The sequence below is a fragment of the Plectropomus leopardus genome, chromosome 16 (genome assembly GCF_026936395.1).
Source record: "Plectropomus leopardus strain MGB_pleo_1.0 chromosome 16, ASM2693639v1, whole genome shotgun sequence".
Taxonomy (NCBI): Eukaryota; Metazoa; Chordata; class Actinopteri; order Perciformes; family Serranidae; genus Plectropomus; species Plectropomus leopardus.
In genome coordinates this window covers 23,084,688-23,108,628 of record NC_142191.1, presented here as the reverse complement: position 1 = coordinate 23,108,628, position 23,941 = coordinate 23,084,688, and the positions used below count along the sequence as shown (strand labels likewise).

Genomic DNA, 23,941 nt, shown 5'->3' with positions numbered 1-23,941 from the left:
AGTCCGATTGCTTCACCTCTGATGTGACTGACTGATTGAATGCTACACTGATTGTCCATTGCAAATGAAAACTCTAAATTGAATTTCTGCAGACATTAGCGGATTAGACTTCACTCAAGCATATGTCAATTAATACCATCACTATGCTTTCAATAGTAAAGAGCTCTAAATTCTGTTTCAAAGGCTTTTTTATCTGAAACAATACTTTGAGGGGCATGAAATTGGTCAAAATTAAAAGAAAATGTAACAAATATAATAAGCTTTAATGAAAACACAACACAATAGAGCTTCAAATAACCCATATCGGTTAATAAAGACCTTTTCGTCTGACTCTCGCTCCGTCCTTTTGTGCAACTTCAAGTCTTTTCCGTTGACCTTTTCATTTGTCAACTTAATGAATGCATGTCGACACAATATTTCCAATTAAGTTCACAAAATACGCACTTTCATAAGGCCTGCAGATCAAGTCTATTTAAATGAACGATTATCGAAATACGTAGTATACAACTGCCGTAATGACCAGTATCTATTATAAACGCTCACAAACACACTCTCATCCTCCTCCTCCCGTGTGTTAGAGTGGCTGCGGGATGCAGGCTGAATAATTTAGCTTGTGTACTTGGCTTGCCTCTCTCTCCGGTAAATTGAACTGGGCACATAACAGCACACAGCCAACGCTCGTGTCTGGGATAAAAGAGGAAAACAAACTACATCAAAACTGGAGTTTATACCACTGGGGGAGAAGCACAGCGGGGATAAAGAAGTGTTGTAGGTAGGAGGCACAGTCATGGAACAAATTGCAGGTTTTAACATGAATTACATGGGGAAAAATACTACTGCGAAATTCATTAAGCTTTCAGCAAGTTGTTTGAGATGATTTCACATATCACAGAGGTGATTTGTACTTAATAGGTTAAGTGCACTTCTCTCTTTTATGCATTTAAGAGAGGCAGAATCACAAATCATCATGGTGTGGAGTATGCTCTGAAACTGATTTACCAAAGTTCATATAAAATTGCGATGTTGTTTTGCATGGAAAAGTATGTTTTCACAGGTAACGGAGAATGTGGTGGGTAAAACGTTAGTGCAATAATAGTAACAGCAGCAGATGAGCTCAGGACTAACAAAAAAGCTTCTTAGAAAGAAAAATGAAACAGCAGTAATACCAAATGACTATTTTTATAATGCCAAAACAAAGAGCGAACAGAGAGTTATGGCGGTGTGGTCATTAAACTTGGCATTCACTGAGATGCTAATGCACTCTGGCGCAACGCACTCTCTTTGTAAGACATTTATCTTGAAGTGGTGTGGATTTTTATAAGCAATCTTTTTTTGTTTCAGTCTCAGCTGGAGTTGAATCATGTCCTCAGTAAAAAAAAAAAAAAAACAGAATGTCATTGCTTCATTTAAACTTTTCTGTTTCAGCATCACTGTGTTTTGACTTCACTTGTGGTCTTGCTGATCTTGCACAAATTCCACTATACTGCAACTTTTCGGCTCTATATCAATTGCGAAACGTGCCCCGAGGGCAGTCCCATTTGCTGATTGTGTAATTACCTGCAACCTTAGTAAATCAGATGTTAATTACAGAAAAACTGCAAACGCAAGTGGAGGAAATGCCTTTCAAGCATGTAAACCTTTCCTCAATCCTACATGTGCTGTTGCCAAAACTGGCTGTTGGTTTAGAGATAGATAAATACCTTAATCGTGTCAAACAGAAAATGTGATAAGTGACCCTGGATGGTAAACAGTATCCAAGTACTTCTGACAGACAAAATCAAACATAAACTCGAAATACTGCCTTGCGGTTGTATGCCTCTGCGCACCTGTCAAGTTGCAGTTACAGCTCACTTCCATCTCTATGAACACATAGATGCATCACACACACATTCACAAGCTGGCACAGACTCAAGGTGGGCACTCAAGTTTACTGTCAACAGCCCGCCCTCAGTTATGATGCTCCATGATGGCCAGAAAAGTACTAAATTAGAACATTACAATGTCACGGTGAAGTCAACCTTTGACCTTTTGGATCTAAAATGTCAGCACTTCATCACCATATTCTATGAGACAGTTGTGTGAAATTTTGTCATAATTAATGTATGAATGTTTACGGTATGGCCAAAAAACATGTTTTATGAGGTCACAGTGACCTTGATCTTTGAACTTCAACCACCAAATTTTAATCATTTCATTCTTAAGTCTAAGTGGACATTGGTGCAAAATTTTAGGCAATCCCCTCAAGAGCCAGGACCATCCTAAGATATTGCGTTAACAAAATGAGACGGAAAGGTCACAGTGACCTTGACCTTTGAACAAACAAATTCTAACAACTTTGGTCTTGCCTCTAAGTGGATGTTTGTGCCAAAATTGGAGAAATTCTCAAGGTATTCTTGAGATATCTTCTTAACAAGAAAGAGACAGACGAGGTCACAATAACCTTGACCTTTGACAACCAAAATTTAATCAGTTCATTGCTGCATCCCTGTGGACGTTTGTGCCAAATTTAGAGAATGTGCCTCAAGGCATTCTTGAGATATCAAGTTCACAAGAATGAGATGTATACGCAGATCTGTCAGACAGACAACCCCAAAACATCACCGGAGCAGAGGAACAAAAATCACAACAAAAGCTGAAACCATGTCACAAATAAAGTCATTTTATTTTTAAAAAAAAAATTGGCTGCATGAGTGATTAAGGTCAACTTGATGCCATGCTGCTTCATCTCCCAACAGTGAGAAAAGAAGAACTTTATGGTCCTTTCATCTCACATCCTAAGATCCAGAGCTGATACAACATGCAGGATGGTAAAGGTTGCAGTGTTGAAATGCTAGCCCTCACGTGGAAAGGGAGACAAGAAAGGAAGGGGAGATTGAAAAATAAATGGAGTATGTGATTGACAGCTTGTGATTCTGGGTATTAGACTGAATTGGATTAAGGAGAGACAATCAGTCGGCCAGTGCTTGGGACACATTAATATTGGATATCCGAGAGCCTTTTCCTACAGCTCCATCCGTGATCTACAAGACCTAGTCACAAAATGCTTCATCCACTCTGGAGTCTCCCAGACTAAAGGGTCTCAAATCCAAACCAAGCATTTGAGAGCAGCCAGCCTGTTTGTGCCAACACCTAGAGGCTTGTGTCTGCCAATAATAATTTGGCAACTTGTTGACAGGATGTGAAATGGCAAATTTCTGTTCTTGGCCTTTGTGCTTGCTGTTTATATCTTTTTGAACATCACAGACATGCCTTTGCAAGTGCAGACAGGTGGGTCAACTTAAAAAGAAAAAACACTGAATTAACAGGAAACCTGAGTATGTGGTAACATAAGCCTGAATAGGAAAATATGATAGGCAGAGGATACACAATGAGCTCATCTCAAACGACAGATGTGTGCATAATGGTTTGAATTTTGGCTCATATCCCAGGTGATGTCTGTGGGAGAAAAAAAACATCCATTTGGGAACTTCACACCCTTCTCAAAAATGACGCTGCTCACACAAATATTATCTGGCTGCCTACCCAAAACTCTGGGAGTGGATTTTTTATTTTACTTTTGTTCATTAAGATTATGTTTTAAAATCATAAGTCTGTATGTAAAAGCAGTTAAAAATGAGGAAAAGTCTCCAAGTATGATATATTCACGTGCAGCCATTAGCTGTAAATCCTGTCGCCTCGCAGCAAAATATCAGTGTTCAACGTTCTCTGCATATACAGTGCTATTTAAACTGACACTAAAGGAAAAAACACCTTCAGTATGCTACAGTATCACAGTATTTTATGACGGTTTTCATCGTATCCACTGAATGCAGGGCTCTGTGTCTGTAAACTGTCTTAAATATTTTTTTCAGATTTGCTGCAGAGTGAGTGCTCTTGACTTTTACACTATGCTTTGATTGCAGCTGCGGACATGTGGGAGGCAGAGCAGCACGGTGGGAAGTGGTTAATTTACAGTACTGAGACAGTTAATGCGATACAGTCTCTGGCTTTTGTTGAAAAAAAATGCTGATTTGTGATCAGTCCTTGATGCAGTGTGCTTGTTTACTATATGAGATGAATGCCACTGTCACACTGAACATCTCGCGGAGCCCATTCATGCTTTATGACTTTATATGAGAAACAAAACAAATTGTTGAATATTCGTATTGAAAAGCCTAATCCTATTCGACTGACATTATTCTGAGTCGGGTGCAGTCCTACTGATCATTCTTATTCAAGCCTCTTCACTCTGGCTCCCAGTATATGTTTTGTAATAGATTTGAATATTTTACTTATTACTTTTAAGGCTCTTCATGGCTTCTCTTCGTGCTATCTCTGACCTGTGATGTCTGTACTTTGAGATCCTTGGGCAGGGGTTTTATGTTTGTTCTTGGGGACATGCGGAAAACTAAAAGGGACAGAGCATTTGCAGTCAGGGCCCCAAGGCTCTGCAACAATCTACCTGAGGAAACCAGGTCAGCTGACCCAGTGATGTCTTTGAAGACCTCTCTTAAAACATACTTTCATCAGAGAGCTATTCCTGATTTCACTTGGGTTTTAATTTCCTTGAACCATCCTTTAATTCTGATATAACTTTCCTCCATTATGTAAGTATTCAAATACCAAATTGTTTCTGTTTTATTTTAAAATGTGATTATTTTATAATAATTCCATTTCATTCTGCTGTCTCGTGAAATACTTGGTAATGCTGGTCTTGAAAAGAGCTCCATAAATTATGATTTTTATATTATTGTATCACTTATTATTTGTCCCACCCTTGATATACAAGGCACTGAGTTTGAACAACACACAGTAGAATATATGAACTCCTCTAATTAAGACAAATCTAACTACACATAACTGTCTCTAGCTTGGCAAGTGCTAACAAAACCCAAATTGTCCTGCTCGACCTCCTCACCACCTTCCTGTGTGCTGCATACTGTATTCTCTCCGAGGTTCTGTGAGCCGGATCCAGCAGCACCGCTCGTGTGTGAGAACAAACAACAACAAATTCCTTCTCATTGAGAACAGTTGGCCAAATACGAAAGAGTTCTGTTTGGACTTGCTGCTGCAGGCACGAAGAATTAAATGTGACATTCCAGTGTACTAAAAATTAAGGTGGGATCTCTAAACACGGAGGTTGGCTCGGTTCTCGTCAAGTATTGTGTGTCCCACCAGGAGAGGTTAATTAAAGCAGACATAAATAGGGATTAAGGTTACAGTGAAGTTGCTTTTCAAGTTCGAGTTTTAGTTTTTGTAAGTCTCATTTTAACGAGTCTTCCTTCTCTCTTTGACAACATGATTCATTTGATGAACCACTGGCTGACAGGACTTATTAAAGATTGAATTTACATTGTAATTTATAATGTTGACACGAATGCAGACGCAATTTGTTTGTGTTCTGCTTTTAGTTTCAAATGTTTAATGTTTCATAGGTGCACTCTATCGACTCACGAAGGAACATCCAATCCTTCAGTTTATCTGAAAAATTCAAAGTCACCAAATTTTGAGACACAAAGGGCAGGACTCATAAACAACATGTATGCACAGAAGCCACTCCACTGCACACACAAGCTGGTATTTATAAAGGAAGAGTAGGCAGTGAAATTGTACACACCTCAGGTGTGCACACAGTTTTAACTGACATAGCTGCGGGTGATATAATTAAAGATTAAAAATAGATGGAAAAACAGGTAACACTGTTTTTAGGTTGTTCATCAGTGTCCCTGATTGTATTGTTATTTTTGCAGGCTACACTTTAAAATGTCAATAGGCACATTTACAAAGTTAATGTTACGCAATTCATGACTGATGAATTTCATGATCATTTTTATAAAAGTTAATTCCTTAAATGATCATTAAACTTTATCCTGTGAAGCACTTTGTGAAATCAGTTTCAAAATCAATAACTAATCACCCTTCTGACATAGATTTCACTGCGATGATGGTTTGTAAAAATGGGGTGATATTACACTGGGGTTTTTCCAGTCTGTTCTCATTCCAAAGTCATAGTCATATACTGCTGCTTTGTCAGTGATTTTAGCATAAGATACCGATGTACAAAGGCACCTTTTAGGGCGGTATAAAACAGCGCCAGGCAGCGTAAGTTTGTAGCGCAGACAGATGGAACCTGTTGCTGCCATACGACAGCCGCTTCTTGGCTGGACGGGACCTGTCGCAGCAGTATGATATGCAGACGGGCCATGTGATCAACGGCTGGACAGCGTACGGTTGAAACACTGCCGGTAACGAAGTGATCTTAGGAACATGGAGGGTATGCGGGAGTGGTGGTGGACTTTCATCTGGGAGTTCGTTGTTTGCTTCCCATTTGAATGTAGAGCCAAACCATAAAGTTTTTTCCTAAACCTAACTACCTGCTTCCCTTGCCTAAACCTAACCATATGCTTTTTTTGACATCCCAGCATTGGTTGTCACATGCTTTTGTTGCTGACACATAGCCAAATGCTTTTCAATGCTAACTACGTACTTTTGGTGACGTGCAGCGTTGGTAGTGGCATCCCAGACGTCAAAACCAGATGCAGGAGGATACCTATAGCGTGATATGCAGACATGTCCACTGACAACGCGGCAATATGTGATGACTTGGGATAAGAATGTCTTGCGGTTTCCCACACATTCATTAATTTCACGTATTGATCTTAAATTTTGGGAGTTGGGATGGTCATTGAGAGCATTATTGGAATATATAGATCGTTCGGTTATGCATTTGGCCACACTCTCACCATTCACTCTTCAGAAATAATTGGAGCAGGACTTTCAAGAGAAAAGGTCATTAGACTACAGAGACATATTGATTTACTCTTAAATAACTGTGTTGATATTAAGCATCTAACCTAAGATATCTATGCGTCATGGCATTTTAACATGGCTTCAACTTTTACAAACCAAAACAGCTGAATAACAGTTTGTCCTTGTTTCATGCTGTTTGTTGCAAAGTGGGAACATTCTCCAAATTCTGCATGATCCTAAAGCAAATGTAAATGTAATCAATAACCTCTGGATGCTGATGAGCTAGCAGCGTGTTAGCTCTGAGCAAGACAAGACAAATGGCACCTCCCGGCCTCACTAATCAAACCGCTACGACAAATGCACAAGACATGGTCATTAATGGCAACGCCGGCCCATAGATTTACATGTGTGTGTTCACCCAAAGTCCCGTGAGGCTGAGAGGCCACCCTGCTCAGCATACATCACTGTCTATCGCCAAAGGAATGCTAATAATCCTGTAATCCCACCATAGACTGCTAATGATCAAAAAAGCTATGCACATGCCTTGCCTGAACCCAAACTGGGACCTGTGTGACGTTGGTATATTCTCCGTATTTGAATATTGGCTCAGTTGAAAAAGGGGGAACTGATTATCTGCACTATAATGGCTCCCACACGCTTCCTGCAGATGTTTCACAATAAAAACCTTGTAGTGGAGAGAAAGGGATTGCGCCCTCTGATCTGCTGGTAGTGCTTTAATGTAAAACAGATGGAGAAAGTGGGGAGTTTCCATTAACAGCAGCATTAACAAATTAATGCTGTGAAAGAAGGCAAAAAGCAGGGAGGCTTCTTACATGATGAAATTCAGGAAATTGATTTTCAAAACCTGTAATTTCCTCTTAAATACAAGTAATTCTTAATTTCCATGTGGGTAGATATCAATAATTATTTACCAAAAAAAAATCAAATCATTATTCCTTTATGTTAAAAGGCAGATTTATGCTCCTGAGTGGAAGTTGAAGAAAATCTTATAAATCAATTATTATTTATTGTCAGATCACAGTGCGATGTTAACCATGGTCAGAAAAGTCAGACTAACAAAAATTGATGTCTGTATTAAATGCTAGTATTAGTGCTACTTGTCTTTTTTCTTCTTCTTCTGGTTATTGGCAGGTGGTAACTGGTGTTTAAGGTGCATTACTGCCCCCACTCTACGGACCTATGGTTGGTTTATTTATGTGGAGGATATATCAAACATTTATTATATCACTATTGAGGAAAAGTATATTGAGATAATTATCATTGCCCAGCCCTAATATGTAGGAATTTATAAGAGCCTAAAAGCAAAAATGATAAAAAATAAATTAAAAAAAACTGCTGTAGCAGCTGTTACTATTAGGTCAGGGGATGATTCCAGTAAATAAACAAATACGCTGTAAATCTATGAGTTTTGTGTGGAAAGAAATGAGTGTGAGAGAAAGGGGGAAGAGAAACTAAATCAGAGGGCACTCATAACTCCCTCGTGCACCAAATAAAACATGGTCACATTTGTAGAGCTACTGGAATCTGTCAATAGGCGGCTGCCCACAGCAGGAACAGGAGGAGGAGGAGCACGCACACACATGCACACACACACACACACACACACACACACACACACACACACACACACACACACACACACACACAATACAGGTCTATGCCCAACTGCAGGCCAAAGCCTGTGGTGTATCGATAGGATTCAGTAAAGAAAAGCAAAGCTCCAAAGCTCACCTTTAGCCGAAAATGTCAGGCTGCTCATACAGGAGGTCTGAGTGGAAAAAGATTAAATGAAGCACTGCAAGACTTCCTGTTACCCAACCCTAAAAATGTATTTGTTATGTTGGGCAAGCAGTACAGCATGTCTCTTTTCAGACTTACTCTATGATAGTTTAAGTGCGTGTCCACTGGTTTATGTTTGGACTATGGGCTCTTTGGTCACTTAAAAACAAGCTGTAAGTGGAGAAAAGAGGCGGACTGAAGCATCAAATGGAGCTGGTTCACATGGTGTGGGGAGAGAGCCCGAAGGGTTATTGATGACTTGTTATTGACATTTCATTTAGCTAGCTTTTTCACTAATTTCACTCAGTCTAGTGACCGTTAAAGGCACTGCAGCATTCGCTGACTGACTATTATACTTCTATGGTATGATGGAGGACACGTTTCAAACCCCCACAGGCACACTATGACTCAAAACAATTAATTATGCTCATTTAACTTGCAGCGGCACACTTTGAGCACTTTAAAACATTAAATCTGAAGTTTAGAAAATTTCATCACCTGGCACCTTCATGCATCACAACACACAAAATTAAGCTCAAGGCAAAAATGCACTTAACTCACTGATGCCCTAGTGGTGACATTGTAGAGGAAACAGTAAACAAATTTGTCTCAGCTTCCCATAATTTGGACATCCAAATGGGTACAGACTTTGACAGGTGTTACAACCATCCCCTCATATGCGACTACTTGTTACAAAATAACAAGCAGGATACAGTCAAAACATTTGGACAAACTCTGGCAAATGAACCTTAATTTAACACGTATTCCCCAGACTTTTGAAATTATCTTATATGTATGGCTGATTACCCAACTTTTACTTTTAAGGGTACCAACTGGTACTACGAGTACTGACTCACGTTAAATCAACTGGTACCAAATTTCAGTAACTAAGACCATGCCTGCGTGTGAATGCCAAGGTCAAATAAGAGGTCGAAACGCCACGAAGCACCCTCGAAGCCGGAAGCCACCCAAAGAGCTCCACGGCCTTCTTACTGGCTTTCGAGCACTTTGCAGTGCAGACAATGGAGCTCTGCAGGGCGGCTGGTTTCAGAAAGGAGGTGTAAGGACCACAAAGTGCTACAAAGACCAAAAGCTGGCCGAGCTCCGCTGGCTTCCTAGCGGTAGTTATAAACTATCTGGCGAGAGAGAGAGATGAGACACACCACACACACACTCACAAACACACACAAGCAATGAGACAGACAAAGATGTGTGATATGTGTGATTAAGAAAGAGCAAAGGAGCAGATGTGTTTGTTGACTGCTACAAATTGCTGTAAAAATACAGCAAAATTCTTAAAGTAATGTGCAGGTTTTTTTCATATTACAGTAAAACACTGTAAATCTTGATGCTTTTTGGATGCAATATCATTGCTGTAAAAATCGGCCAAATTTAACAGTTATTTGCCTTTTTCAAAATAAAGTAAACACTTGATGCTTTTTGGAACCAATATTACACTGTAAATCTCATATTCTATTGTTAGATACAGTAATAAATTTAATGGTAATATAAGTTATTTACGGTATTGAAACTGTAAGATAACATTTTTTGTTACTCGCCTACAGAAAGAGTAAAGTACCAAAAAAGCTATTGTTGGGTACTAGGACCGAATTTAAGCTACAGGCACCGGTAAAAATTAGGACTTCATTAGGGTGTGCTTTCTGCAAAGTACTGCAGAAAATCCATAGAGGCATTATGTGTGTCTTTCACTTAATGTATACAGTCCCATGTATTTGCTTGAACAGTTTCTCACCCATGCTTAAGGGCTTGCTCATGCCATGCACTAAAGCACAAATGCAAGGTAATAGTAATAACGATCCATCTAATTTATTTTGCGTCACGCTTTTCCAAATCAATGCTCAATGACTATGCATGAGTGGGAGAGCGGCTCCAGTAACAGCAGTGAAGCGCTAGATGTACCTCTGAGATGGATACGCTCCATGGGCAATAAAGCTTAATATACCACCATCTCAGGCCTGTGGTGTGTGGGCTGCTGGGGCTTGCCCCTAGCTATCACTGAACTATGCAAAGGCAACAAGACAAACACAAATACACAGAAGGAGTGCACTGCCAGTTTGAGTATGTGTATATATGCAAAATGACCCCATCAGTCTCTATGGAGTCTATACTCCCTTCTAGAGAGCCGGGAGGCAACTAACGCAAAAATCTGGAATGAGCACATTCATCCTCATCCTCCCCCAGCACAACCCAGAAACCCAACCACTGGACCAGTCCATCGACACTGACTTTCAAACGCCATGCTATAACAATCCATACTAATATATAGATTTAAAATATGTTAAGCCTTGCCGTCTATCCACTAGGACTATATATTTACAGTGACTTTATTAAGCCAATAAAATATGCATTACATGGATATTATACTTCCAGCCAGCATCCTGGCCTTGGGCTCCAGGTGCAGCATAATTTGTCTATACAGGGAAGAAGATGGAAACCCTGATATTTTACAGTAGCCACCAATATCTAGGTAATTACCACTATATACCATTTACATTCAACCAAATGTTCAGTCTGAAGGTTTACTTCAATATCATACCCCATGAATTAATTAAAATGATGGTATTTTCATATAAAATCTTTGCCCTGACCAAAATATCACTGAAAATTTTAACATGATTGAGTGAAAAAAGATTTAAGGGGAGCTATCCTCTGCATTGCAATGTCATATCTCCAGAAGAGAAGAACACCCTCTTTGCTGATACCAACAGCGTTGGTATCAGGTATTGTCATAGAAATAAAAGCTGCACCTGTACAGTCTGGAAATGAAACAGCCTGTGGATTGGGTTGTTTTCTTCACCCAAGCACATACTTTTCCAAGCCAACACTATCAAAGCACATGGTTTCCATTAAGTAGAAACAAAGCTGCTCTAACATCACAGATTGTGGTGGTTTCAAGTTTCACCTCTCCATGAATAGTGCAGTAGCAGATTTGTCTTTTGTGATTTGTGTCAGTTTAGAAAAGAATCAGGTATCAGTTTCCCCTTGTCTCTGCAGAGGGATGAAACCTCATTATACTTACAGAACAGATGTGCCCCTTTAATTTAAATAAAACGGGCAAGTATGCAAAGACAGAGCAGGGCTCTGTATCAACAGCAAATACTTTCAGGGTATCAACCAAAAAAACACGTTACCAAGTAGTATCCAAACTCTTTCAGTCAAAATGGTAGCTGCATTCAATCGTTTTTGTTCCAAGGGTCTGATCCCCGATGTTCCTGACTCCCTGCTGGATCGGCAAAATTTCTGTTGCTGCTAAATGTGGAGCCACTCTCTCCTGCCCAGTATGTACGAGCTAACACAGCAGCAGCAGCTAACATCCAACAGGGAGTCTTTAAATTGCCCAAATGAATTCACACCAACACCAAAATGGCTTGACTCTGCCATTAAAACCCTTAATAGCAGTTAGTGGTGCGATGCTAAAAGTTAGTCCTGTCACTGTTTGTGTGCAGCCAGGTGGACTGTCACAACTGCCCCTAATGTGGAGCTCACACTCCCGCAGCACCAGCTTCTACCCACACAGTCGTATGTGTGGTGAAGTCGAGTAAGAATACCCAGCAATAAGAGGACTGTTTACATGATAATTTTTTGTCCTTTAATTAAATTTTAAATAGATTCCTGACTGGTCAAAGTGTTTCCTTCAGCCATTTTCACTCTGCTTGGGCTCTTATCTAGATTAGTAGCAGAAAAGGTTCCACATAATTTGGCTATTGATGACTTCTTTATGTCTTTACTGAAATTTGCTTTGGAAATGAGTAGGGCTTCCATTGTCAGAGGACTGAAAGGACTTCTCTGTCTGCATTAGCACTCACAACTTTTATGTAGATCCACACATACCTGTGCTGGAAGCAGGAGCGCTGGTTGTCAGCCACAGCTATTACAGCCATTAGACAATTAAAGAAAGCACCTGGAGGGCCCAGCAGTAACTCTATCTGACACACACACACACACACACACACACACACACACACACACACACACACACACACACACACACACACACACACACGTCTGGTTTCCACTCTAAGAAAAGTGGGACCGGGGAACCAGAGGCAATTAGTTCAAATGGTCGATACTGAAATAGGACTTACAGGCTGCCAGGTTAGCCTCAGACAGAGACAGAAAGAGACGGAAACAGAGTATTTTATTCAAGGCTGTAAAGTTTGGCAAAGCGGCAAAATGGCCCTTTTGGTAATGCACGCTTGCAAAGACAACTGTGTTGGAAGTGGGCAAAAATAACTGAACTGTATCCTGAAGACAGCAAAGCAGAAAAGAGGAGAGAGAGGAGAATCTGGGATAGAAGTAACAACAAAGAGGGGATAAAGAGGAAAATGTAGAGGAAAGATAAAAAGAAGAGAGGAAGGAGATGACAGGCATGTAGAGATGTAAGGGGAGAGAGGAAAGATTGATGTTTCATCTTTGCTCGGCAGGCGGCTTTGGACGGTTACAAACCAACAGCCTCTAATCCACAGCTGTCTGAACAACATGTGTGTATGAGTGTGTATGTATACAAGCCACTGCTGTGTAAGTGTGTTTGTGTATTTCAAAGAAGAAGAGGTGCTGACAGAGGTGACAGGCTGACAGAATGTTAAGCGATTGTCCTTTAAGATGGTGAGCTGAAAGGAGTGAATACTGCAAACACGCTGTCCTTATGGCTCGCTGAATGCTCATTTGCATCTCATCTGCATACTTAAGCAGCAACAAGCTCCACCTCATCACATCACAAACACACACACACACACACACACGCGCGAGCACACACACACACACACACACACACACACACACACACACACACACACACACACACACACACACACACACACACAAGAAGTAAGGATGATGAGTCAGATAGGACAGCAGCTGTTGCTCAGAGCATAAAAGGTGAGTCTGTGTATATTAATTAGCAACAAGTGTTGTTATATTAAAAATGCTGCCACATAGATGAGAGCAGTGGTTCTGAGAGATTTTCCAGGTTTCTCAGTGGTCCTTGAGGGAGTTCCAGGTGGTCCCCAGTAAACAGTGCAATAGATTATCTGTGTAACTTACTAGTGCCAATAAAGAAGCAACCAGTGCAGATGCAGCTGTGAAAGGATACAAACGTCTTTCCTCTTAGTAGGAATGCAATTAAACCTTGCTAAGCCCTGCCTTTTTGTGATAGTCCGTCAAGCTGTCAGAGCTGCCACGGAGCCCAGACTGTGACTGCAGTCCCTTCTTCACATTATTTGGAAAAATGAAAAAAAAATATTTCAGAGAGAAGCAGACAGAAAGATTTACAATATGTGTTTGAGGGCTATATACAGAATGTCAAACTCACTCAGAAAAAAAAGTTAGAGGCTAAAGCCTAACATACAGATCACTGACAATGACAATGAAAATGAAGGGAAAATGGCTATGTGTCGCATTTAGTGCAGATGAATTGTTTGGTTTCCCCTGGAGGTCCCTGCCTGTCCACCGGCAAAGGTACCACAGTTTTTCTAGTTGTACTGTAACTGAACATAATTTAGAAAAGACTGTTAGACAGGCAGGATCAAGTGTTTAGTGTCAATTTTAAAAAGCAGGATGTGAAAGTTACAGTAACTAATTAGTATGAACATCTGTTTGGCAAACCAAGAGAAATCTGTTTCCAATGAAAATAGAGGGTTTCCTCTGTTATCACAAAATTAAAACTTGTGTAAATTGCTCTTTCCTTATGGTTTGCCATTTTTCCTAAGAGATCGGCAGTCTGTAGTTTGGCTGAATTCCAGCACATACACTGATATGGCTTTCAAAAAGGAAGTGTGAATAATATGACGCAGGCCAACCTAATGCACACTTGACGTGTCTGACCTATTCCTATACTGTCACAAGTTAATCTCTGCTTCAAAGAAATTCCAGTCAGCTACAGTAATTTCATAAGTACACGGCTAAACCAATGAATTACACTGAATTTTGACATAATTTCCACAGAAGCAGTTTGAGTTATATCCACATGTCGTTTCCCCACTTGTTTTAAAGTTCCTCCTCTGGCATTAAATCGGCCTAAACCTCATCCTAAAACCTAACCTAAAACTCATCTAAGTTGATCAATATTATATATTTAGAGGATGTTTCCCTGAAAAACATCCCTTCATGCCTCATAATGACTAAGCTGTGACTTTTACCTTGTTTAGTATGCGCAGAATATGAATATGATGATTGGCCCCGCCCCTCAGCATCAACATCAATATTGTTGAATTTAGTTTCACTCTGTCAAAGAGGTGCTTAACTACCAAAGTCAGGCTGTGTCTGGCCAGCAGCTGACCTTGGTCAGGTGGTTGTCATGAATAAAGGTCACCTATTAACCCATTCAGAATGACTGACAGATTGACAAAGTTCACTGTATTCATATCATGGAACTTGTTAAAAGAATACATTAAGCCAAATTATGACCCCACAATTCACCAAATTCCATAATGATTCCCTTAGAAACCTGGAACAACATCACTTTTCCTCTTCCTGTGCTTCATTCAGACGCCTTTCATATGCATTTAAACCTTTGACACCTGAGCACATTTGGAAGAGATGTCACACAGATTGCAAAAATTAAGGAAAAGGTGAGAATAAAATGTAATAAAAATTTGTTTTATAAATGAAAGCGATAGAGAGAATATTCAAAGTTAATAATAATTTAAAAAATAAGGAAAATGTCTAGATTCAATTAAAATTATTATTATCACTATAGTTATTATTAGTTTTTATATATTTATCTATATCTATATATTTCTCTCTCTCTCTTTTTTTATTTTTCTCCTTTTTTTGGCTAAATTTCAGGTCATTTTCTTGTAACTGGTAACTTCTTTCCACCTTTTCAAAAGTAATTGAGTCAAGTTATTTAGGTTTCAAAGGGTTAAAAGGCTTTGCTCCACATATATTATAATATTCCAGGGGCACTATGAGCTGTAAAAATCCTGAAATGTAATCACCTTCAAGCTGTTATGAAACATGCCACTGCCAGAGAGAAAAGTAGTTTACTGTGTCAAACAAACCAGCTGTTGCAGCATCCAGCATCGACCCCATCTACCTTGATTTTCCTTCTGTTTATCAGCCAAGGGTTTCATTATTACCCCCCACTGCTCGCCTCCAAAGCCTCTACGAGGGCGAGTGAAAGCCCAGGCCGCAGACTGCAGAGCAGAGGGGGTCTCCAGAGAGCCTTTGATTTTGAGTAGACAAACAGATTCAACTGATTGTGGGATTGTGGCGGTCACTCACAACAAGCCGTTTATCCTTTACAGAGTGGCCCCTGCAGCCTGTCCGCTGCCCATCACAAACATAACACTCACCCGCTGAGACCGTTACACAGCGTGGCAGATCCCTGGATAACTGGGTCAGGTGGTGCTGAGGTAGAGGAGGAAACCATCATCATAGAACTTTATCTTCAAATAATTAAGAAGCTTCGACTAAATAACACCAGGCCACCTGGGGCCGAGGGGAGCTTATAAGGATGTGAATGTGAGGCTGGGTTTGGTCAGCAGAGGTATTGGCTTTACGCAGCTGAAGTGCAGAAAATGGAAAAAAAAAAAAAAAAAAAAGAAAGAAAGTAGGGAAGCCAAAAAAACAACCTCAGGTTGTCAGATGCATCTACGTATGTCTCAAAAAAGCTTAAAATATCTGAATAAGATGAAAAAAATGTGCTTTGACACGTCACTTATACTTTCAAATTATGCCACCTTCCTCATCCTTTGATAATTATGCAAGTTATGCTATTTTTGTCCAGGTAGATTCAGGAGCACGGCAAAAAAAGAACAGAATTTCTATCAGACAGTTACAGTTTGCCTAGTGATGTCAATATATGTTTTTATCTATAAGTGCTGCTATTATTCTTACTCGTCAACTTTTCTGATGCTGCTACTAACAACTATGACTTCCTTGAACACTAATATTATGAACTCTAAAACTATTGCTACAAGCACTTAATCTAATTCGATTACAATAGTTATTGGCATCATTTGCTTATTTATTGGGATTTATTAGACAAGTATCGTTCCGAGAAACGACTAAAGCCCAAGTTATGGGCTTCTCTGTATCTATTACAATTACAAGCATTATTACTACTCCTACAGCTAAGTTTTACTTCACTGAGAGTTAGGAGTACTGTTCCAAGATATTACTGGTGGCCAAAAACATGAAATCCTAAAAAGACTGTGTGAAAGTCCAACACAAGTCTTGCATTAGTTTAAATATCCTTTCCAATCAAAAATATGTTTTCCTTAGGTTTACGTCCCCCAAATTGTTTGGCCTTGACTATACAGACTTATATCTATGCAACGTTTGTCACTAGAGGTGTTTTCACATTTATCTAATGAAGAGGGCAATATTTGTGGACTTGACGAAATCTGACATTTAAAAATACCCTGGGCAAACTAGATAAGGTCTCTTGTACAAAACCCAGCTGCTGTCTAATACAGGAAACACTTTGTATCGTAATCTGAATCAGCACAGGAAAAATGATGTCGATCCAGGTTTCAAAGGGTTAAAAAAATAAGCTGTTATTGTAATACTGCAAAGAAGCACCACACATGTCGAAACTCTGGCATCAATAGGGAGCATCAGTTTCTTTAATCTGTATGTTTTGACTTTGACACTTTGATGGTGGCAGGTAATCTAGGACGGCATGTTACGTGAATACAAACTGAATACCTCAAACCTACTAGACCAGCAATTATCTCTTATCATAATCAAAACACGGCAATGGGTTCTTGCATTTCAACTCACTTGCAGCCACAACTGCAAAACTCAAGTCAATACCATGACCAGGGGTACAGGCAAATGAAAATCTACCTCGCTAATTTCTAATAACTGACTCACCTGTTTAATCATACCAGACAGATCCAACACCGTCTTGTCAATATTTACTCTAATTATAAGCTGAACAGATTCGTTGAAACCACTGTTCTTTTTCCTTGTTGATTTATTCTAATGCTATCTCCCTTGTTATAAAAACAGACAGATCTTAAATGTTGGGGGAAGGGAGATGTGTTGACAGGGCATGCGATGTTTACTTTACCATCTCTTATCAAATGTGCCTCACTGCCTGAATGATGTGGTTTGCTTGAGAAGGTTTTCTATGTTAGAAGTGATCACACTGAGGTTCTACGGGAATCTATTCATCTTACACTGCATAACCATACTGATGCACACACAAGCCACCTTTGTTTTGATTATAAGACACTTTTCTTGGTTTCAGTGAATCTATATTTTTCCAATTGTATATTGCTTTAACAGCATTATAACAACCTCCTCAATCATACAAATCGTCAGAAAACTTGTTCATTTTGAGTTATTTTAGTCGCAGAAATGTATCCCACTCCACCATAAGTATGCCGTGTCTGACACACCCTGTGTCATGCTGAGTAGATATATAAAAACAAACTTCTGCTGTGTATTTCTCTTGAAGTGAAAAAAACATTACCCTCTCGCCTGACTTTATAATGTGCTCATTAGTTGCGTCATTAGGTTGGAGGTTTTGCCAGACTCTGGCTTTCGTTTCCCTGTTGTAGAATATTACACTGTCATGGACCATTTCTGAAACACTGTGGCTCTTTGTTGAGTAAACACTAAGATTAAATTGTAGCTATCTACAGATGAACTATCTTGTTTTTTCCTATCTGTGACGAACGCTTTCCGTTACAATCGAAACAGCTGCCACTCAGGAATGGTGAGGATCAAGGTCCTGATGCACTTAACCCACATCAAAGAGGTAGCGGAGACGAAGCCGACTGATGCAGGTTGCTTGTGTCTGTGCCAAAAAGTTTCACAAGAGCACACTGCAAAGACATATGCACCTGTGTGAGAGGAAATAACTCCTCAGACCAGCAGACGGCAGCACTCTATTCAGCCGTAAAAAATGGAAATCAGACAACAGTCTTGATGCTAGTCGGCACATTAACAACACAATACAATTTTGAAAGAACAAAGCATATTTACTATAAAAATGTTCAGTGAAAAACAACATAAACCATAATGAAACGTTTCTGCTTAAGAGCTCAATGATTAAACAAAACAACCTTATATAACAATTTCTTCTCAATCCCACAACGTCTTTACTTAAGCTTTTTGTTTACTTTACCTCACTTCCTTTTTTTCTCGTGCACTGAGCTGAACTGCCAATCAGAGTGATTTCATTCACAGACGACTACCCCGTCTCCAACACTCATTCAACATGCCAAATAGGCTGAAAAAAGCCCATGAAGGCCAGCGACTATGGCGCGACAGATGATCGTAGACACCTCAACATTGACTGACACACCAAGTCGGCTTGGTGTGTCAGGACCTTCAGAGTCCCCATTCATTGGCCCTTTTTTTTTTTTAATGGTAGTCAATGTCCCAACAAAATTTTCTTGATGCTTTTTACAAATAAGTTGTTAGTCATAGCTGCTATAAGAAATGTGATCAATGGGGGTTATCTTGTTGGTTAAATTTAAGAGACTACTGTAAAGCTTACAAAAAGATATTAACAGCAATGTGCATCTGTGTGGAAAGCAATCATAACTAACCACTCAGTCACCTTTGTCCCTTCATTTCAACATTTAACAGCACTTTCTGTTTTACTACTTAAAAGGGAACGCTGCTGAAATGAAGAAATCCAATATATTATTTCCATGGCCTAGGAAAGTTTAATCAATATTTGTGGCCATTAGTTAGTCTCTCTCAAAGCCAGATCCAGAGAAGCCGTTTTGTATAAAAAGTGTGATCAAGGAATGGGGGGGGCAGAGTTGCCCCGCCTTTTAGTCAGCAACAGAGGCATTACCAGTGCCAAATTCAAGGTCTGTGTAAAAGCAACAACTGGCAGGATGGGATTGTGGGCAGGAAGGGTTTGACCCACCGCGGGAGACTGAAAAAAGATGCTTTAGTTAGAAGAAGAACAGCTGCCGAGTATGTCCACAAATTCAGAAAACAATGAAAATCAGAAGCTCTTTACCCTCCGAGTAGAGGACAGGATCGCCTGCCATGTAACAGAAATGGTCAATTTGGTCAAAGTCGCTAACTTTATACTGAATGACATCACAATTTGAGTTTAAGCACTCAAGTTTTTCATTTTTACTAATATTTTGTACTGTCTTAGACAATAGAAATGCATGAATTCTGAAAATGTTTCAATTTTCCCTTTAAGTCAACTACAGATCATCAGATGATGAAGGCAAACATGTTTAAAACAGAAACTGCAGGAAAAATGTATTGACCTAAATGTAAATTTATCAGCGATGCTGCTTGAGCTACTAAATTTTTCAAAAAGCAGCATGAGTGCAACTTGTGGAAAAAAAATAAAAATCAGCCTGATGCCCTAAGCACCAGTGCTACTGTTTTTTCAAGATTTAAATGAACTTCATATTTGGCCATATTAAAAAACAGCCCAGAGCAAAACAATCTGTGTTTCGGCTGCGCTCTATAAACACAGATTGCTGCCTTGACAAAACAAGAAATCTTCACAACAGTTGCTTATTCGGTGAGACCGATGTTGTGTTGACTTTTCTCTGAGCTCACTGCTGCTGTTTGGGAAGTCACACAGTTCACAGTTAAATTTCAAAACATATACAGAGAGCTGAGAAGGAGAGAATCTGGGATTTAGGGGCTCTGCCAGATGCTTTAAATTAACAACATGTGCTATAAATGAAAGGGAAAGTATCTCTAAAGTAAACTGTTAGGATTACTGATTAAAGACATTAAGCTAATGCCATCGTATTCCACTTTAAATGCCGGTATTTAACACAGTATGGACTTGGAAGTAGTTAAAGTTAATGCTTATGTCTTTTAAATTTGACATAATGGGCTCAGTGTTTTGAATGAAGTCCTCATACCTGAGACTGTGTGTGTACCGCTGTGGATGAGATTACAAATCTGTGATACGGTGATGACAATCAGTTGGCAGGAGAATGCACACTATCGGCAAACTGTAATTTGTACACAGTATGGCCTCTTATTGACATGATGTGTTTAATGCCGCGTTCGTGCAGTTGACAGCATGACCTTTTAGTGGAGGATGATGTCATCTTAAGGTCAGAAACGTGCCTCATCAGCATTTCAAACGGTGAGTCTAAAATACCAAATATGCAATGATCTTTTGGGGTTACAGGGCGGCGTTTACAACCTGACACCTGAGTGATATATCGATAAAATATTATGGTGTGACATTTGACTGGACAGTGTAGTGAATTCTGGAGAAGATAGCATGGCGAAAGAGTTCAATCTTGTCTTTTTGGGTCTCGAAAGCTGCATTACTGTTTACTAGTAAGATTGTCTGAAGTTATTAGACTTTTAAAGCTGATTGGTCTTTAACAACTTTTGCTTTTCCTAATCATCTTAAATACAAATATCTCCACAAAGTGCGAAAGTCAGCCCTAAATATGATAACAATATTGATACTGTGGTATTCAGACAAATACATCATTGTGATATTTCATTTTGTGAGTATTGACAATAGCTCCACTGTTCAATGAACTCATATCCTGACATTCTCCATATCAGCTCTCTGGACCACACAGCAATATGCAGAAATTTAATTTTCAGTTGATTCTCAGTGAAAGGAAAATATCAGTCCATCGGTGTCTGTGGACAAGCCGCATGTGCTTAGTTAGGACACTAAACATCATCTGATCACGCACGCCATGGTCCTCTGAGCGAGCCTACAGTTAACCACCTGAATGAGTAAATGGAAATTAAGTCACCTCACCGTGCAGATTTACGACAGCTGCTCCTCAAAAAGCACCATGGGAAAATTCTTCAAAATAACACCTGACACAATAAATCTCCACCTAGTTTTGGTTAAAATCCTTAGTGAGGATCATAGCACCACAAATCATCCAGCAGTGACTGAACACCATCAGCAGCAACCTGAAACCACCTCTGAGACCTCACCACTGAGCTTTGCACTTGCTCTTCCACACACACACACACACACACACACACACACACACAGTGCAGTGTGACACAATACAATAATGCCAGACATGGTACCTGTTGGTGTTTTTCACCCTGCCGCAGGCTACCGTTTTGTTTTCGCCTGTGTCGAATGATAGGACATCAGGGGGCACAAAAGCTATTGAACAACAGTCAAACACAGGGGCACTGTGACACTTTCTCTGTAAATAAGTATAAGGGTGAATTATAAATGCAATTAGAGTCTACTAATAATAACAGTAATACCAGGTAATACTAATAAGTCAAGCTTTCAAAGGAAGCATGAATTCAGAGGTTTTCCTCAGGTTACAAACTGTGGAGCACACTGTAAATCTGGGCCAAATATAAATGTCTGTGAAAGGCTGAAAGGTCTGTTCAGTTCTCCACAACCATGATCCCCTCTGTTCCCACTGTGCTGACGGATCAGAGAGGGCTTTACACCAGCACCCTATTGTCCAAACACGGGGAACTTGAAAGACAGGTATATCAGCCCGGAGGGGGGCGATGGATCCTGCATTCCTTCCTTGCTTTTCCCCAAGAACTGTCTGCTGTTAAATTTCGTGTTAAGAAAAACGCCACGCCGAATGCCTTTAACAAAGCTGTTAAGTCTACGTGTCTAATTCACCGCAGGTGTACATGTGTTACAACACGACGTAAGATCTTCAGCTCAACACTAATAGTTGTTTTGCGCATTTCGGCTACAAGTGATACTCTATGTTCAGCATTGTTCAAGTAAAAACACAAGTTGTATACTTGTTTTACACTAATTGGCAGCGCTCTCCGTTAGGTATATCGGCGGAGAGGACTTCCGAGATAACACGCGAACATTGTGTAAAAGTTCAAATTTCACTCACTATAGTACTAACTGATGTGTTATATCACCACCGAATTGTAGATGGTATATGAAAGATTAGAGTAAGCTGTTAAGTCACGTTTTACCATGAATATAAACTGCCGTGAGTCATGGCAGTTTAAAATGTCAGTTTTTTTCAGTGGAGTCTGGCGTGGCGTTTTTCTCCATTGAGCGAACAGCGCGTGAGCTCAACAGATCCTTACCTCTTTGATTTTAGCCCGTCGGTCCTTCGTTTCGGGGTCCAGAGGCTCGTGTCCAGTCGCCCCGGGCGGCCGGTGATACTCAACGAAAGGTAAATTATTGACATCCTTCCCACCTTGACCCATACTCTCCTTCGCAACTTTCTCCTTCTCGATTATAATGTCTTGTTTTATCTCGTCGGGCCGTTTTTGTAGAGTATCCTTGGCCTCTAACAGAGCTTTTTCGTGGTCTTTTCTGATTTTGGCCAGGACCCTCTCGTCGTTTCCAGTCGAACCTGGGTCGCTGCTGTCTGGACCGGTGCGGGTGTTGGTCTCCACCGCGGAGGAATGAAAGAAAACTCCGCTAAGCAGCTTGGACGAGTCCGGTAGGAAAAATATGGCCCCGAAACACAGGGTTATAAAAGCGCTGAACACTAATAACAAAATAAATTTCTCTGTCAACCTAAAAGAGGTCGGGCTGGCAGACTTCCTATTCGGGGTCGCGGTAAAAGGCAGAAGAGTTGCAACTGGCATTTTCCCCCTCTTCCTTCAACAACTTGAACAACAAAAAAATGAATTTAAACGCTCGTTTTAACTCAACACGGACTCACAGTCGGGTTAATCCGTTCAGAGGTCCATTCCCCGAGGATGTAAAACGTGTCAAATGTAATGTAACAGTGGTAAAATCTCCGGTAAAAAGTTGAGGAGTAAGGCGGCTGCCCATACCGGAGACTCTCTGCAGACAGACCGAGTCCACTGGCTCACACAGGAAGCAACGCTGGATAGGCGTGACTGACAGCCGCGATGAGCTAATCACTTTCTGCCCTGTGAGTGGTGGGAACACGGGGGGCGTGTCCTCCCAACGGCGGGGTATATAGCCGCTGACAGCTGCGATTATAACTTTATGTTTCACTAGCCCTACAACAGCAAGGACTATAGCACGACTGAGCCAGGTTCAAGTTACAGCACATTTTAAAAGATAAATATAGTCGATATAGTTTTTTAGACTTATATTTATTAATGCGTTTGCACTTCTAAATATGTACTGTTTTTATCCTTGCACTTTAGTTTTTTTAATCTTGGACTATTGTTTTATTTCATTGTATTTATTTGGGTTTTTTTGTTTGTTTTTTTGTGCTTTAGATTTTAGTGTGCTGTTTTATTGTCGCTTACCAGGACCTCAGTACTTAATTTTGTTCCCTTTTACGCACCTCATGTTTTGGAATGACAATAAACCTTCTTGAATCTTGAGGAAGTTTTTTCCTTTTTTTTTGTGAAAAACATGATTAAACAAATATCAGTGGACTGACCTTACAAACTATTTCATTTTTGCCCTTTTAAGTTCAAGTCCTTTATTGCCATATGCACAACAATTAGGCTAAAGAAAAGCAAAGAAAATCTTGGATTACAGGCTCCCTTCAGCAATGGTCATTAAATATGTATAAATAGG

The 23,941-nt window shown here is 40.0% G+C and overlaps 1 protein-coding gene across 1 annotated transcript in view; it reads right to left on the bottom strand.

The window, feature by feature from the left end:
- The window catches only part of man1a1 (mannosidase, alpha, class 1A, member 1), a 165,989-nt gene extending 142,310 nt beyond the window's left edge, over window positions 1-23,679 (bottom strand). Inside the window, exon 1 of the mRNA XM_042503009.2 lies at window positions 22,516-23,679. Within this exon, the coding sequence (XP_042358943.1) occupies window positions 22,516-23,025 (510 nt within the window). The 5' untranslated portion in view covers window positions 23,026-23,679. The remainder of the gene's footprint in view (window positions 1-22,515) is intronic.
- Between the last annotated feature and the right edge of the window lie 262 nt (window positions 23,680-23,941).